This window comes from Galeopterus variegatus, unplaced genomic scaffold (genome assembly GCF_000696425.1).
Source record: "Galeopterus variegatus unplaced genomic scaffold, G_variegatus-3.0.2 Scaffold2654, whole genome shotgun sequence".
Lineage (NCBI taxonomy): Eukaryota > Metazoa > Chordata > Mammalia > Dermoptera > Cynocephalidae > Galeopterus > Galeopterus variegatus.
The window spans coordinates 95,226-113,161 of record NW_007728765.1 but is presented as its reverse complement, the minus strand read 5'-3'; the positions used below and the strand labels follow the sequence as shown (position 1 = coordinate 113,161).

Below are 17,936 nucleotides of genomic sequence, written 5' to 3'. Positions count from 1 at the left end.
TTTAAAGTAAATATTCCAATATTTGAATGGTTAGGTTGGTTTTTGATTTCTAGGTTTTTCGTATCATGAAGAAAGAATAGGGACTACAAAAATCTTTGTTTAGGATCTTATCAAGAATTTCTCTAATTTGTAATAATCAGATTTTCTAGATAGACATATAAGCATAATACATTTTCTGCTTTTAATATAGAACTGTGTGTGTTTGTGTTTTAGCTGCTGGTTGTATTATCCATATTCTCTTTAGATTTGCTTCTTTGGTGACAAATTGATATGTCAAATTCTGAAAGTGAAATCCTCTACCATAGTAGTGATTTTATGAAGTTTTTATTTTCCTGAGGTGTTGTTTTATATCCCACATAGCTTGGATTTTTTTACATAATGATTTACAAAAATAATAATAATAGGAGAAAGAATAATAACTAAAACTTTTTTAGTGTTTATGATAGCTGTTGTTTTAAGCACTTTACATATTAATCCATACATACCTATATTAGTCCGTTTCTGTTGCTTATAACAAAATACTTCAGCTGGGTAATTTATAAAGAAAACAAAATTTATTGCTTAAAGTTTCAGAGGCTGGGAAGTTGAAAGTCCAGGGAACACATTTGGTGAAGGCCTTGGTGGTGGTGACAGTAATGGCAGGTTGTCACACTGAGAAATGGTGGAGCAGAGAGAGCAAAGCCTAACCTCCTCATTAACTCTCTTTTTAAAACCCTCCAAACCATGCCCATGACTACCATTATTAATCCGTTCACTACATCATGGTCCTACAATTTAATCACCTCTTCAAAGCCCCAGTTTTAAATTACTATAGTAGGGTTTCCTATCCTCTTAACACTGTCACAGTGGGGGTCAAGTTTTGGGGGGACGGTCAATCCAATGCAATACTCTATCAGTGAGGTATTATCATTCCCATTTTACAGGTGTGGAAAACAAGAATAGAAAAATTAAGTGATATTCCTTAAGTCTCAGAGCTATTGAATAATAAAGCCAGGAATTACTGCCTGGCGGTCCAGTCCTAGAATCTAAGCTCTTGAACCTTGCCCTTTTCAATATTGCCTCTCTTTAACTTCCGGGAGAATTGTAACTTTTACAGTGATATAATTTTCCATTTATTATTTTTAACCTTGAATTTCACTTTATCTGATACTTTGATCCTTTGCTGATATTGCTTTCTTTTGATTTGCATTTCCCTTATATACCCACTTATTTTCAATCTTTCTTTGTGTATTAGTTCTTTAGGAATTCCATAGCAAATTATCACAAACCAAGTAGCTTAAGACGATAGAAATTTGGAGTTCAGGAATTATTGACATTTTTTGGCTTACAGAGCATCATTCCAGTCTCTGCCTCCATGGTCACATTATGCTCTCCCCTGTGTTTTTGTGTCTATGTTTTTTCTCCTCTTCTTTTAAAGAGCTGGCTGGCTAGCTCAGTTGGTAAGAGTATGGTGCTGATAATACCAAGGTCCAGAGTTCAATCCCTGTACCAGCCAGCCACCCCCCAAAAAATTATAAGGACACTGGTCATGTCGGATTGCAGTTCACCCTAATCACCTCATCTTGATTATATCTGCAATGATCTATTTCCAAATAAGGTCACGTTCACAGGCACTGGGGATTAGGATTTCAATATATGTTTTGGGCAAATGTATTTCAACCCATAACACTTTGTCACCTTATTTATGTACATTTCCTGAAAACAACATTTATCTGAATTTGGGTTTTGACAGCACAATGAATGTCTTTATTTTTTATAGGGAAATTTAACACTTTTATATGTATTTGATTAATTAATATATTGGGCTATCTTTTATCCTTATTTCAGGTGTGTTTGTTATTGCTTCTATTTAAGAATTATGGCATTTTTATTAACACTTTCTAACATTGGTTGTGTGTCTTTGTTTTGTGTTGCTATAATAAAGTACTACAGGCTGGGTAATTAATAACAAAAAGAAATTGATTTCTCAAGGTCCTGGAAGCTAGGAAGTTCAAGGTCAAGGTGCCCACATCAGTTGAGGGCCTTCTTGCTGCATCATCCCATAGCAGAAGGCTAAAAGGCAGTACAGCACGTGAGAGAGAGAGCCAGAGAGCCAGAGAGGGCCAAACTCACTTTAAAGCAAGCCCACTCCAGCAATAACTAACTCGCTACCATGATAATGATATAAATCCAGAGCCCTCATGACCTAATCACCTCTTATTAGGCCCCACTCCCCAACACTGTTCCATTGGGGATTAAGTTTCCAATACATGAACTTTGAAGGACACATTCAAACCATAGCATTGTGCCTTCACTGTATCTGCTTGGTCTAGTTGTTTGTCTCATCTCTCTCCTACAAAATAACTATGCACTGTTAATTGCTTCCATTTTTATAGAACCCCTCCTCAACACCTGTGTACATCAAGCTGTTTTTGTCTCTCAGGCAGTGAGGGACTAAGAGCCAATGGGATTTCTTTTAAAATTTACTGATAGCTATCTTAGACCTCTCTTTTAACATGTGAGAAGGCCTCTTTCTTCTCAGGTGTAAACTGAGATAGGCTATCCACCCAGCAATGCATCTCCCCTCCAGCAATTCCTCTGGAGTCAATAGGACCCTCAGATTCTCCAAGGATTTATATTGCAAGGTACTATAGACCTTTTCCTCCCTGTAAGGGATTTTACTGACTTCCTCTCCCTCGAACAACCCAGAAAAGTAACATTCTTCCTTGGCTTCTAGTAGAGGCAAGCTCCTTTCCAAGCATCCATAGCCTTAGTAACTCCCCCACTACCCGTGCCTACACCCTCCTTTGGGGTCTTAGCTATAGATGGGTACTCTTCTAGTTTCTGTCAGCCAGATTTTATTTTATTTTATCCTATAGTTTAATTTAGAATAATTTATTTTTGGAAGTTGGGTCACCCCAACACCGAGTATACTCAACTTTCTACTCCTCGAAAATCTCCAAATATTGAAAAATTTAATGGCTTTTTTCTTACACTGAAATAAGTAAACAATGAAATAATTTTTATAGGAAGACAAATTGGAGAAATAATGCTACTTGGAGAAATAATCCAAACAAGCTTTGTAGTTTGTCACTGAACTACACGTAACCTGAGAATCTATTTTTAAGTACAGTGGTTGATCATACAGGAGGTTTAATTTTGTCTTCTCTTTCTGGTTTTGTGTGACAAATGTGACAGTCTTGAGGGAAGGCTAAGTGTTAAAATTCGACTACTAAATATAAACCTGAGATGCTTGAAAAGAAATGTGGTGTGTTTTATTTTTAAGCAGCCATCATTTTTTGGAACTGTGCCTTCCAGGATACCCATATTACTCTGGAAGAGTGTAGATAAGTAATAGGTAGAAAGATAAATTATGGTATGAAAATATTTTGTAAGGACTATTAGGAAAAAATGATCATTTAAAGTTTATTGTGGATATATTAATTCTCAAATTGTGTTAATTTTAAATAAATTCTTACTATAGAAAGACAGACTGATCAATTATGTGTATACTTCATATATTTCCATACATACAGAGATCAAGTCACAAAAATTAACTGTAGATTAGTATTGTTTTAGTGAAATATAAATCTAAACAAGATTTATATATTGGCAATCATAACTAGAATCATGATTACATAAACTCCGTAGGAGCATACTGACAGATTATATTATATATACACATATATCATATATGTGTGTGTAAATATTCATTATTTGATAGTAGTCTTATAATTAACCTAGTTTCTGGGAATAACAATAATTTTCTAACTCAAATCACAAATGAAAAGTTTGAGTGAAGTGTAAAATATGCTGTGTTAATATTGGCATAATCTGAATGAAAATTTACTGAGGTATATATCTTGCTCTCTTATTAATAGCTGTTTCCCAGTATTTAAAGATTTGGCATGTCCCAAAGAAGAAATTGATACTATAGCTTGGGTTATTTGTCATTTCTTATTTTAGAATTTTTAATATTACTAAATTGTGCAGAGGAGAAAACCCATATAAAGAAAAATATATTAATGTGATAATTTGTCAAAAATAAATACTGATAGGCACTTAAAATGGATAGCTTTTTTAAAAGTTAAATTACTGTTAAGTATTTCTGTCCCTTTTAAAATTAGTTTGAACTAAAATTATAATCAACTTGTTCTATCCCGTGTCACAGAGTCATAAGATAAAGATGTGATGTTGCTGATCAACAGTTTACAAAAATGCTCTATATACGTCACATGTGTTCTACATGTATACCTGTGAGCTTTCGCCGTAGTTTCTCAGTGAAAAATCAGTACCCTGTGAACAAAATATTATATGAGCCAATTTCTTTAAATAATTAATTTAAATTCTAAAGTCTAACAAGAAATACCTAGTAAATTTGAATGCCTTTGGGAACCTTTCAATGTACTTTCAATGACAAAATAGGGTACAGACTCATAAAATCCTTGCAGCCTCTAACAGGAAATGAATGACAGTTCAAATTTAAGAGATAGCTATTGAGAACTTATCCCCAGCACTAAGAAAGTGTTTGATGTTGTGTGCCTCCTTCTAAAAGCATGTTACTGAAATAAGGAGGTAAAGCGTTAACCAGAGAAACAATGTCAACATTCAACAAAGTATTATTAATTAAATATTCCCATCCATCCATTATCTTGGGCAAAGTATATATTCTGCTTTTGAGGTTTTAAGGAGAGAAAGTATGTTTGGCCAGAGAGGTTCGAGAAGACTTAATAGAGGACTTTGATCTGAGTCTAGAAGAGTAGGTAGATTTAGAAAGAGAGACTCAGAGAGACTTCTGTTTTCCGGGCAGCAGTATCTGAGTGAAGAACAGAAGCTTTGCTGTCAGATTGCCTGGCATGGAGTCCATGTTCCACAGTGTTCTGCCACTGTGGCCTTACAGGGGAAATCCTTTAACCCTTATATGCCTTTGTTTTCTATACAGAGCTGGGAGATAATATACTTTGTACCCAATAGTCATTCTAAGAATTAAGTGCTTAAGTATGTAAAGTGCTTATTATTATTACTACAACTATTATTACTATTATTATTATTATTACTACTACTACTTCAGCAGACCATATAACAGATAAGAGCATGGAACATGAAATCGTTGGAATCGAATAGTGGCTCTGCCATTTTTTTGGTATGTGTTTTGGGGCAAAGTACTTTGCTTGCTATATCTTAGTTTCCTCATCTATAAAATGGGAATGATAATCTTACTGCCTTCCCCATAGAGTCGTTTGGAGGATTAAATGCGCTAACACATGTAGAACTCTTAGAACAGTGCCTAGTATTATAAAAGTCTTAATATTTAATAAGCCATAATAGTAATAACAACAATAACCATTCTTATTAATATCATTATCTGAAGCAAAGATTTAGTGTTAGTAATGTCAATTAAGAAACTGAGGACATTATGACTAAGCAAACAAAATATAAATTGGGCAACAGGATAATGAAAAACTGTGGATAATATTGAAGGGTTTGGATTTCACCCAGGGTTAAGGGAAAAGACTCTTAGCAAAGTGCTACCTGATCAAAACGATATTTTAGGACATTTATAGGACAGGTGTATTAGTGTGCTAGGGCTGTCTATTACGTGGGGTTTGGATTTCACCCAGGGTTAAGGGAAAAGACTCTTAGCAAAGTGCTACCTGATCAAAATGATATTTTAGGACATTTATAGGACAGGTGTATTAGTGTGCTAGGGCTGTCTATTACAAAGTACCACAGACTGGGTGGTTTCAACAACAGAAATTTATTTTCTCACAATTCTGGAGGCTGGAAATTGGAGATCAAGGTGTCAGAAGGCTTGGTTCCTTCTGAAGGCCATGAGGGAAGGGTCTGTGTCAGACTGTCTCCTTAGCTTGCAGATGGCTGTCTTCTCCTGTGTCTTCATGCTGCCTTCCTTCTGTGTTTATCTTCTCCAAATTTCCTCATCTTATAAGGACACCAGTCACTGGATTAGGCACCACCTTAATGACCTTATTTTAACTTAATTACCCTTTTAATGACCTTATCTACAAACACAGTCACATTAAAAGGTACTAGGGGTGAGGACTTCAAGAGATAAATTTTCAGGAGGGACACAATTTGATTCATAACATGGGGTTATGTGCATATAAGACCCAAACAAAGTGTAAAGATCTTTGCATATCCTTCACCTCTTTTTATTTTAAGAGCCAAATTCTTGGATATTATCCAGTTAGGTAATTGATTGAGGAGGATGAAATTCAAGCCATTTAGCTCATCCTGGTAAATATACTGCATTTCTCAGATGTACATGGCTTCACTGACTGAACACTGGCTAGCACAATGTATAAAGAACTTAATAAAGGAAGCCCTGTTAAAATTACAACTTAGAGCCGGCCCGTGGCTCACTTGGGAGAGTGTGGTGCTGATAACACCAAGGCCACAGATTCAGATCCCTATATAGGTATGGTTGCTTAGCTCACTGGGACAGCGTGGTGCTGACAACAAGAAGTCAAGGGTTAAGATCCCTTTACCAGTCATCTTTTAAAAAAAATAAATTACTACCTAATATATTAGTATGGATACAGAGCAGACCAACCAAAACAATTACAATGTATTTATAATAAATAAATACATTCTTCACTGGCTTTAATGTGTTTCATTAATATAATCAGATTTAGAAATATAGATAGGAAAAAGGCAAATAGCAAAATGTCCAATAAAATCTTTATATCAATCAATGTAGCTTGTGAGCATTTGAGATGGTTTTCTCAGTTCTACTATAGAACTTAAACTTTTCTATGTGCTCTGCTAATAGCTCCAAAAGAGTCTGATCACTGTGGAATTATAACAGATGTGAGCATAAGTATTAGTGATGAACCTTAATAACTTTTCTTACCTCTGTCTCTTCCTCTTCTGCTCTTTTCCTAATCAGGTTTTAATAAACAGAATCTTGACTCTTCTAATAGCCTCTTGACTGGTTTCCTTGACTTTATGCTCTTCCCCCACCCATTAATTCCATCCCCAGCTGCAAGATTATTCTAAACCAAATAATTTGTCAACTCCTCACTCAAAACTCAAAATTAATACTATTTACCAAATTAGAATCTGAACTCTGTAGTCTACTTCTCAAGATGTATCTGACCTGGTATTTCCATTGCCAATCCCTGCCCCCGCCACCACCACCATTTTCCTAGCTTAAATGAACACTTATTTCAGTATTTCCTAACTCATGTTCATGTACATTCAACTGAAAGCCCTTTTTTGATATTAAAAAATATTTTATCAGCTGTATTCTTATACACAAATAAGCATTATTAATAATTTTTCCTGTCTTTCAAGGTGCAGCTCAGGTAATACCACCCTTTTGAAACAAGCTTGGACCTGTCTTTCTACAACAGCATCGTCTGCCCTCTAACTCCAAGCCAATTGTTCATTTTCCTTTTATGTGACTTAAACTCCTCTGCTTCGTGGTATAGTTGTTTGTATGCACATCTAATTTCTCCATTTTCGATTACAAATTTACTCAAGTTAATTGTGCTTTGCACGGAGTAGACTCTTAAACATTTGAGAAATGTGTCACCACTATTACTTTTGCTTTTTGCATTTTACTTTTTGCTTTTCATACATTTTATAGTTGACTATGAACCACATCTTTAGAAATGCTATAGCTCTGAGAAAATTAGTTACAGAATATGTTGAGTCAGTCAGTGAAACAAGGGGACAAATTCTGGCTTACACTCCAGGGTCTAAAAGAAATCAGGATTTGACAAGTATTTTCAACTTCTGTCATTTAAGATCTGCTACTTTCTTTACTTAGAAGACCTTTATTGCTTACTAAAATCCAAAGTATCCTTGCAGTCATAGCTCAAGAATGGTCTTTTGTGACTGTTTTCACAATCAGTTATCAAATACAATCAAAAAATTGATTTTCTCTTCACCCACATAGTTAACAAAAGTTCAATTAATCAGCACTAATAGGTATTAATAGGTACTGGTTTACTACAAATGAAACAAATGTTACCCCTGAGGAACTAATATTCCTTACACAAAATAGACACAATCCTTAATTTTCAGGTTCTTACAATCTGGAGGGGAGACCAGAAAATAGGAGATAATTTTAATATCAAGTGATAGGAGCTTTTCACTTATTCTTCCATTAATTCATGTATTTTACATTTCTATGCATTATAATAAGTTTCTTACATAATTTTTCTTCCACTGATTATAAATTCCATTAGGCCAGGAAGGCAGTTCATGATGATGAGAACCTCATGATTCAGTGGGGGAAAGAAAAAATCAAACAAACAGTCATAAACCAGGGCCTGGAGGTCAGGCAACCCACCCTAAACTTGATTCTGTTGCCTGTTTGCTAAGCAGTCTTCAATACATTACTTAGCTTCTCTAATATTCACTGTTCTAATTCATAAAGCAAGTTTAATAACACATGCTTTGCATATTTATCATAAGTATTAAACAAAATGCTACATGTACAGCTCTTAGTAAAACACTAGATGAATGGATGTATATATTAGGCAATTAATGAATAGTTATTGAATAAAATGCACTCATTCTCCATTTCATTTTCTTTCTAAAAATATGTATAAATACATATTTTTACAGATGTATTTTTATAGGTGTATAGATGTATGTAGACATAGGTACTATGAATACATACATATATGTAACTCCTTTTCCTAAGAAATTTTATCCATGGTGGGGGTGGGGGAGAGAAATAACTAATTGTTCTAATTTATTTTAGCAAAATCCTTTAAAGTATGGCTTTAGAAAACTATTTACAAGACTGGCAAATCAGTTTATGCCTATTAAATCTACTTAAAATATATGAAAAGAAGAAACAGACAGAAGCAGAAGCAGATGAAGTGATAGTGATAAAGATTTCTAGAAATCTACATTACAGAAATCAGAGGTCCTTATTTTTTTCTGGATGTGACTGAATTAAATACTGTGGTTCCTTAATTCACAGTGAAGGAAAAAACTAAAACTGAAGATGTTTTTTCACATCAACTGAAGCTGCACGGCGCAATAATGACTGTAGAGTTCATAGTCAGAGGATCTAGGTTTGAACCTGAACTCTACCTGTGCAGATTATGTTACTTTGGGAAAGTCATGTAAATCAGTGTCTCAGGTTTCTTACTAATGATACAGTGTGTATAGAAGTGATTAATAAACTAAATTTTATGCAAATTATATTTATTCCTTTATTTTTGATACTTAATGTATCAAAGGCTGGGGAAAATAAATACAGAGAATAACATAAACTAGTGTAAATTACTGTTGAAGTCCACATGATTATAAACATTTAAAAATTTTCTAAATAGTTGATAAAAAGCTTAATGTTGGTGAGGGAGGGTGGCTAGTTATATAGACCAGGTTTTCTAAGATTTGGCACTATTGACATTTTGAGTCAGATGATTCTTTAGTGGGATGTGGGAGGCTATCCTTTGCATTATAGGATGGTTAGAAGACCAAATGCCTACTAAATGCCAGTAGCATTAACCCCTCTAAGTCATAACAAACAAAAATGTCTCAAGATATTGCAAAATGTCCCCTGTAGGGAAAAATCACCTTCTGTTAACCACTGATCTAGACAGTTAGCTGAAGATTCTTTATTTGTCCCTAAATAGACTTGACCCAAAGGTGATTAAAATAAATTGAAATATTTTTCACCACATAAATCAGAGATGCACACATTTTTTGAAATAGGCAGATGGTATCATCCCGTGTGCCTAATTTCCTTTTTGGATTATATCTCATGTTGCAGCAAAAGGCACAATCATCACTTTGTTGACTGTGTCAGAATGTAATAACATTTATCGGCAGATCAATGAACTCTTTAGAGAAAGCAGGTCTGAAATGATTTAATATGACTTTTTTTTTCCTAACAAAAATACTACAGTGATAGTTTAGGAAAAATATTTAAGATTATCTGTATGATGCAACCTTAGTCCTATTTTCTCTAGTGTCATTCTTGCCTAAAAACAAGCTAAAGTAATTTATCCTAGGAAATTTGCTCTATATTTTTTTCATTTATCACTTTGCTGATCTTGTTTAATAATTCTAAATTCAAGCCCTATAATTACCCATTAAAAAGTAAGTTATATTCAACAGGACAACCAAAAATTTTTATTCTAACAGTATATTTGATTTTATCTATAATTTTTTGTAAAGTTCTTTGTTGTAGAATCTATTTAGAGAAAGAGTGAAAGACATTTTTTTCTTTGAAGATAGTAATACTTGCTGATGTCTTCTAAAACACCTGAAATAGATGTACACTCAACTACTAAGACAGGCTCATCCTGTACATTATCTTAAAATGCCATCTCTAGCGACTCTCAAATGTATTTTTCTACATCAGATCTCTCCCATAAATTTTATACTCATATATCCTATTGCATACTTTTCACTCATATTTGGATACAATAGCAACTCAAAATTAACAAAACTTTTTTTTTTTTTTTTTTTTTTTTTTTTTTTTTTCCGTGTCCGGCAACAGATCGCACCCCTCAGTGTCGCCCCCATCCCGGACCGGGACCAGCAACGGGATCGCAACCTCGGTGTTGCTCCCGCGCCTCGCTCAGCCAGTGAGCGGGAACCGGTCTGTATCTGCGATCCGAACCCTCGGCGGGAGCACCGCTGCACTTCCCAAGCGGTGCACTACAGCAGTGCGCCACCGGGCCGGTCCAAAATTAACAAAACTTTTTTTTTTTTTTTGTCTTTTTCCGTGTCCGGCAACAGATCGCACCCCTCAGTGTCGCCCCCATCCCGGACCGGGACCAGCAACGGGATCGCAACCTCGGTGTTGCTCCCGCGCCTCGCTCAGCCAGTGAGCGGGAACCGGTCTGTATGTGGGATCCGAACCCTCGGCGGGAGCACCGCTGCACTTCCCAAGCGGTGCACTACAGCAGTGCGCCACCGGGCCGGTCCAAAATTAACAAAACTTCTGATCTTCCTCCTACAACCTGAACCTCTGGCAGTCTTCCCTATTTTAGCAAATGGCAATTCCAGTTACTCAGGCCAAAAACCCTGGAGTTCTCATTGACTACCCTCTTTCACCTACACTCTATTTCCAATCCATCCACAAATTTTGTCCCTTTAATCCTTAAATATATGCAGAATCCATCTACTTCTTACCACCCAACTGCTAATATCTTGGTCCAGTTCATTCTACCATCATCTCTCCCTTGAATTATTTCCACAGTCTCCATAATAATCTCATTGATTCTACCCTTGCCACCTTGTAGTCTTTTCACAGTAGAAAGTCGTAACAATGCTCTTCAAATATCATAGTTGCCCCTTATATCATTCAGAGTAAAACCTAAAGTATTTACTTTGGCCCAGAAGACTCTATACAATCTTCTTCATATCTTTTCCCTCCTTTTTCCACTCCCCACCTTACCTACTAACACACTGTATTCTCCTCCCACTTGCTCATTCCGCGCCAGCCATATTGGATTCTTTGCCTAAAACACTCCAAGTACACTCCTGTCCAAAGCCTTTGATGTACTGTTCTTCTGCCTCATATATTCTTCCATCCTGCCACCCCCACATATCCCCATGGCTTGCTTCCTCCCCTTATTAAGACTTTAGCTCAAATTTACCTTGTCATTGAAGCTTTCCCTGACCATCCTTTATGAAATGGCCAATCTCACTCTTAATCCAGGTCTTCCCTAACCTCTCATCTGCATTATTTTTATATAAAGTGTATATATTTGTTTATTATCTTCTTCCATCCTTAGATGGGAATTTCATAATTGCAGGGAATTTTATCCCTCTTGTCCAGTACTGTATCCACAGCTCCTGGGAAAGAAGTTAGCAACAGTGGGTCTGCATAAATATTGTTCAGCAAATATGTTAGACACTTGAGTTAAAAAATGAGAGCAGTTCCCAATCTTGTCAGGGAGAAACACATTTAAAGAAATGAAAACTCAAAGCATCATCTAAAAGAAGTATGGGGAGAGGAGGATGAGTTGTTAAAGGAGGGGAGCAAGGGTGGAAGATGACTTGACCATGTAGGCAACATCTGAGCTGAATATTTAAGCATTAGATGATATTTACCACGAGGAGAAGATGAGCATGCAGGGAAGACCAACAAGGTGTGATGTCAGAAATCATCTGAGACATTCAAGGAACGATGAACAGTTGTGACCAGAGCCTCAGATAATTGGAAAGACCAGGAGAGGATGAGGCAAGGGAACGTAGTTTGGAGCTGACTGAGAAGTAGAGAAATGTTGTCAAATTCTCAAATTCATCATTTTTTAAATTATACAATTAGTGATCTTCAGAAATTAGGTCTAATTTTCCCCAGCCCCTAGCTTGTCTAAACCAGTGGGCTTCTACCATAACAACTGTGTAGCAAGTCGATTAAAAGTATTCAATATTATTCATAGAAGAAAAATATTCCCAACTCTCACTATTTAATATTCTCTATAAAAATAAAAGCATTATATTCTATGCACTGTATCTTTAAAGACGGAGATTACAGATTTTAGAGGACTTAGGGTGAAATTGAGAAAAATATGCCAAAGAGTGGTTTGCAAAGGCATGTGTTATTTTCTTACATTATAGTGCTTCTGATAAAGTGAAGGCATAGTTCCATGCTAATTTTATTTTTGCACCTCCTGTTTGCTTATCTATCTCCCTAATAGTCGGTCAACTCCTAGAAGGAGTGTCTTGTGACTTTAGCATCTGGTGCAAACACACACTTTCAATAAAATGTGTTGCTCTGGTTAAAATTGGCATGGGGTGACCATACCTACACATGTGCATGCCTGCAAATGTTCTGGTATTTGTTAGTTGCTTTCTGTGTTCAAGACACTGAACTAAGTTCTATTAATAATGAAAAAAAAAGAAAGAAAGAAAAGAAAGAGAAGAGAAGAGGAGAGAATTGTATGGACTTTTTCCATTCAAGAGAGTATGTTTCTGAAGACCCTATGATGTGGTAAATCCCTTAATATGTTCTGCTTCAGACAACTGTCTAAAATTCCTTTTTAAAAAATGTTGTATCATCAGCAATTTGAATAATTTATTAATTAGGGGCCTAAATAATTTTTCAGGGATATGGTCATGATGAGAAGACAAAGTTTTCATTAGATAGTAAATCTGGGGCCGGCCCGGTGGCGCAATGCTACAGTGCGCCGCTTGGGAGCGCAGCGGCACTCCCGCCGAGGGTTCGGATCCCACATACAGACCAGTTCCCGCTCACTGGCTGAGCAAGGTGCGGGTGCGACACCGAGGGTTGCGATCCCATTGCCGGTCCCGGTCCGGTACGGGCACGACACTGAGGGTTGCGATCTGTTGCCGGACACGAAAAAAGACAAAAAGAAAAAAAAATAGATAGTAAATCTGATTTAGCATCTCTTCTTAAACCTGCTAATATAATTTTAAGTAAATGATGTCAGGCTTCAAGCCCAGAACCTCCTGGTAAGCATCAAGACCTCATTACTTAATAAGAGGAGAAGGAGCTTATTAAAACATATAGAAAATATTTTAAAGCATAAGTGCTGAAATTCTTGAATGCCTAATCAGAAGGTCTTCACTCAAGGAACTTAAATTTAATATGAAAAGTAGACATACAAAATAAAAGCCAACAAGCAGTATGTGTCTAGCAGTAAATGTGGGATGCCAATAAATAGGTTACAGGTGAGAGGTGCACCCTTCAGTGGGTTAGTCAAAGAAGAATTCATAGGAGAAGTAAGACTTAAACTAAGCTCTAAAAGGTGGGTAGGACTTTGATAGGCATGTTCAGGTAGAGAAAGTCTTTGCTGGGATTGGCATGTTTACATAATAATACAAATAACAAAAAATAATATTAATATAAATAATTATAGTTTGGGCTTCTATCTTTTATTGGGTCTGATGATGTTCTGGGCATGGCACTAAGTGGTTTATCTTAATTATTTTATTAAATTCTTATAACAGTCCTCTAAGGTAGAGGATGGAAGTTACAGAGATGGAGAAACCTAACTGAACCTTAGTGATTACAAGTGACTTTCTGCAAGGAACACAGATGTGAACTAGAGCCTATTTGGTTCTATACATCATTTGATTAAGCACTAAGCTGGTCTGTTCTAATGAAGAATTCACTTTGAAAAGAAATGAAAAATGCAACTGGAAATACACTTCGAGCAGATCCTGAATACCAGTTTAAAGTTCATGTGTGTATGTTTCTGGTCTTTTTTTTTTTTTATATAGAAAATGGGGACATTCTGGAAGTCTTCAGTAAAAAAAGACTTATGACTTATAAATATTACTATGAGGGCACTATGCTGGAGGCTGGGCAAACCGAAGGCAGAAGCCCAATTAAAAGTGCAATGAAAATGGTCAGGGATGCTTTGGGCCTAAGGCTCTCCTTAATTCCAAATTAACTTTTATTTTTTGGAAATCTACCAGAAAGCCAAGTTTCAAAGCCTTGTAAAATTCTAAGTTTAGAAACCTATAGTTGTAAAATACATATTTATTTTGATGGCATAAATGTAAAACAGACAGGGGTTTAATGTAATCTATTTTGTAGTAGAGAAATTGTTAACAGGAGGGGAAAAAAAGTAGAAAATGAAAGCAGAGAAGAGTTAGAGCAGCACGTTGCACATAAAGGTGGCTCATGCCAGGAATTCCACCTAAAACCAAGTGTAATAGCACAAAACCATACCCCATCTGTAGACAGAGACTCCAACTGAAGAAAAGTAGAAAGAGGACTACAGCCAACTAGACCAGAGAAGGGACAGGCCCCCCAGGACAGCACTGAGGCATTGAAATGCAATAAGGAAGCAACTTCCACAATTGCTAGGAAGGCAGTGGAGACTATTTCTAAGGCCTGCTTTGAAGGACCTTGATGAGTATTTGATGCTCTACATTCTAGGAGAGGAGCCAAGCAATTTGCACAGAACTAGAGGCTCATTTCAACATTTCTCAGTGGGGGCCAGGAAAGGGAGAACAGAACCTCCCCAGATTTCCTTGTTGCATCTAAGATTGAATAACACTAACTAATTTGACCCAAATTTTAGCATAATCTAGCTCTGATCTTAAAAGGTGGTTCTACAGAGTTAGGCACGAGCCTAGACTTAAAGGAAACCTTGGTTCCCTGGACACTAAGTTTCTACTAGGTGAGTCCAGATTTCTAGTTGTTTTCTAATATGTTTTCTATGAAGTGGGGTGTTGATGGCTTATTGGTTTATGTTTTTTGAAAGAAATACATAAATTAAAATTAGACAACTGCATTACTGGGCCAAGGAGTGGTGCCACTTGTTAAGGAATATATTCTATTCATTTCCAGCCACAGTCTCATTTCTCCTACAATGAAATCTAATGTTATAAGATAAAATATTTTCTATTAAATTTGATAGATTTAAGTAAAACTACATATATGCTTCCATCAAAGGGAATGAGTATCATTCTTCAAAGCAGAATCAATTTGCAATTGTGACAGATGATGTTTTTCAAGTTTAGCTGCAATTCAACAATGGCACTTTGATGTCTTGAGTGATTCCTATTTTAAACCGTGTTCCAGTTTCAGTTTGGTATGTCATAGTAGGAATACTCCAGAGGGCCCCTGCTTCTTGCTGTCTTTATTTTGCAAACTACTTTGCGTTATAAATAAAAATCTGCTTTTTTAAAAAATCTGGTTTTTAATGGAAAATGTTTTCTCATTTTTATAATGGAAAACAATCTGTCTTTCCTTTCAGACTTAATGTATATGATGTATATTATATATATCACATATATAATATATCTTAATTGACAAGTAGCTCTGTTTCAGGCAAACATTAATTACATTTTGTTTTTATTATTTTTTCAAAAATTCCTGAAAACTAAAGAATCAAGCTAAACACTCTAATTTCTTCAGAAATTTCTGGGGAATGTCTGATCTGAGACCATTATAAACTTGAAGGAAAAATGACAAAGAATAGAAGTAGTCTGGATTCAAGAAATGAGCCTCCAATCTTGAAGCACAGCTTTCAAATGAGGCATGGATACCTAAAAATTCACCTAATGAAATCTCAGAAGCGGGTGTAGCTGTTACATAGTAATAGCTTTAAAATCTTCAATCTCTGATTGTTGTGAATTCATGACAAAATTTTCAATGGTCTCAAAAAATAAAATAGGGACAGCACAGAGAATTTTTCATAAATATAGGCATATTTCATTTAAAGAATTGTCCTTTAAATATGAGATTGTCCTTTTTTAGGCCCTTTTCTTTATAAAATATTTATTCTAGTTGATGCTGAAATGTTTGTTGCTGTTGTTTTTAACATCCATACAAGGCAAAATGAAAAGTTGCCAATCTCATGTTAGTCCGCAATTTTTTTTCTTTGAAGCCATACTAAACTCCAAAACTCTAGAGTGGGAACCACTACTGTAGAAAATATCAATAGGAACTTCAGTGAATTTTCTTCCCATCAAGCCCAAGGGCTTAAAGAGGGCATACACAACCCATTGACTCATTTTTTAGAAAGAGTAGGGAAAGTAACAAGTTGGAGAGAATTGGAAAGAGTTCTCTAGTACCTAAGACATTTTCTTTAGAGGATAAATGTTATATACTGGTTTTAATCAATCCCCAAGGTGCTGGATTACAAATATCATTGACTGCTGAAACATCTATTACAACATAATGCCTCAAGGTACTATTAAGATACTATCATGATTTAATCATTCCTTAAGGTGAATTATTTTACATTGCAGATTTGCTCTACTATTTACCAAAATTGAATTTAGCATCATTTTGTTATTTTATAAAATATTTCTCGATTCCATTGTCCCTTTGTGTAATCTTTGGTCAAAAGATTTAGTACCAAATGCTCATGTCACTGAGAATCCCTGTTTGTAATTGGCAAAGTCATCCAGTATTCCAGGATCACTAGATGTAATAAGCTGATAAAATTGAAAAGTATCCTCTGTGATTTGACACTGTCCTGAGAAAACATGGAGTGTCTGTGAGTTGCATGCTACGTGTGTCATGGTGCATTTGATGTTCTGTTCTTTTCTTTCCCCTTTCCTCCTTCCAGTGAAATCAGATGAGCTACAGACAATCAAGAAAGAACTAACCCAGATCAAAACTAAAATTGACTCCTTGCTAGGGCGCCTGGAGAAAATTGAGAAGCAGCAGAAGGCAGAGGCAGGTAAGTGAAAAGGATCTGTGGCCAGACAGGTTGGAATTAAACCAGTGAAACACCGTCAATCACAGACAGTTCAGGGCCAGGGAGAAACAGTCTGAGTTTAACAGAGTTTAACGCAGATACACGAATGAAAGTCTTTAAGCCAAGAGTTACAATGATGAAATATGATTTCTTTACCTTTAGAGAACATGAAACAATTTTTCTAATATTTATACTAAAAAAAAAAGGAAAAGTGTTTTGATGGAATAATCAGTAACAATTGAATCACAATTTAAAATTTATATTATCAATATCAAGTAACTTTTAAGAAAATAAAATCAACTAGTACAATTATGCTATCAGGCTAAAATATAAAATAATATTCATATTGCATTAAGTTAACTGCAGCAAAATTTAATAGGTTTCTAAAGTCATTCTTAAAAGCCCAACTCCTGCCCTCACTGCCACCCTGCAAAAACTTCAGTACCCTATTTTCCAAACCTCAATACCAACATCGTATTCCTGGCCATCTACAGGTCAAATTATTTCATTATATCCTTTACAACTTGATGGCTTCTCTCCTTTGAACTATCAGTGCTGATTCTAGCTTCATTCTAATACAATTCTAATGCTCTTTCCATGTGGCTACAGATATTTTTAAAATCACAAAATATGAGTACTAGAATAAACTTAGAGCTAGTCTAAGTTTGAAAATTGTGTTCTGCACGGCCTTAGATGCCTCCGAGGCATCCTTGGGAATGAGATGGGGGTTTGGAGGAGACTCAACAGGTAGACAGATAAACTCATACCTCCTCCAAACTCAGCCCTTGCTCTGACCAGCCCTTGCTCTGACCTGTACCTGTTTAATATATT

General features: G+C 35.8%; 1 protein-coding gene across 1 annotated transcript in view; it reads left to right on the top strand.

Annotated features, from left to right (window-relative positions):
- The window catches only part of RALYL (RALY RNA binding protein-like), a 198,437-nt gene that overhangs the window by 131,180 nt on the left and 49,321 nt on the right, over window positions 1–17,936 (top strand). The window contains exon 6 of the mRNA XM_008582509.1: window positions 16,974–17,087. Within this exon, the coding sequence (XP_008580731.1) occupies window positions 16,974–17,087 (114 nt within the window). The remainder of the gene's footprint in view (window positions 1–16,973; window positions 17,088–17,936) is intronic.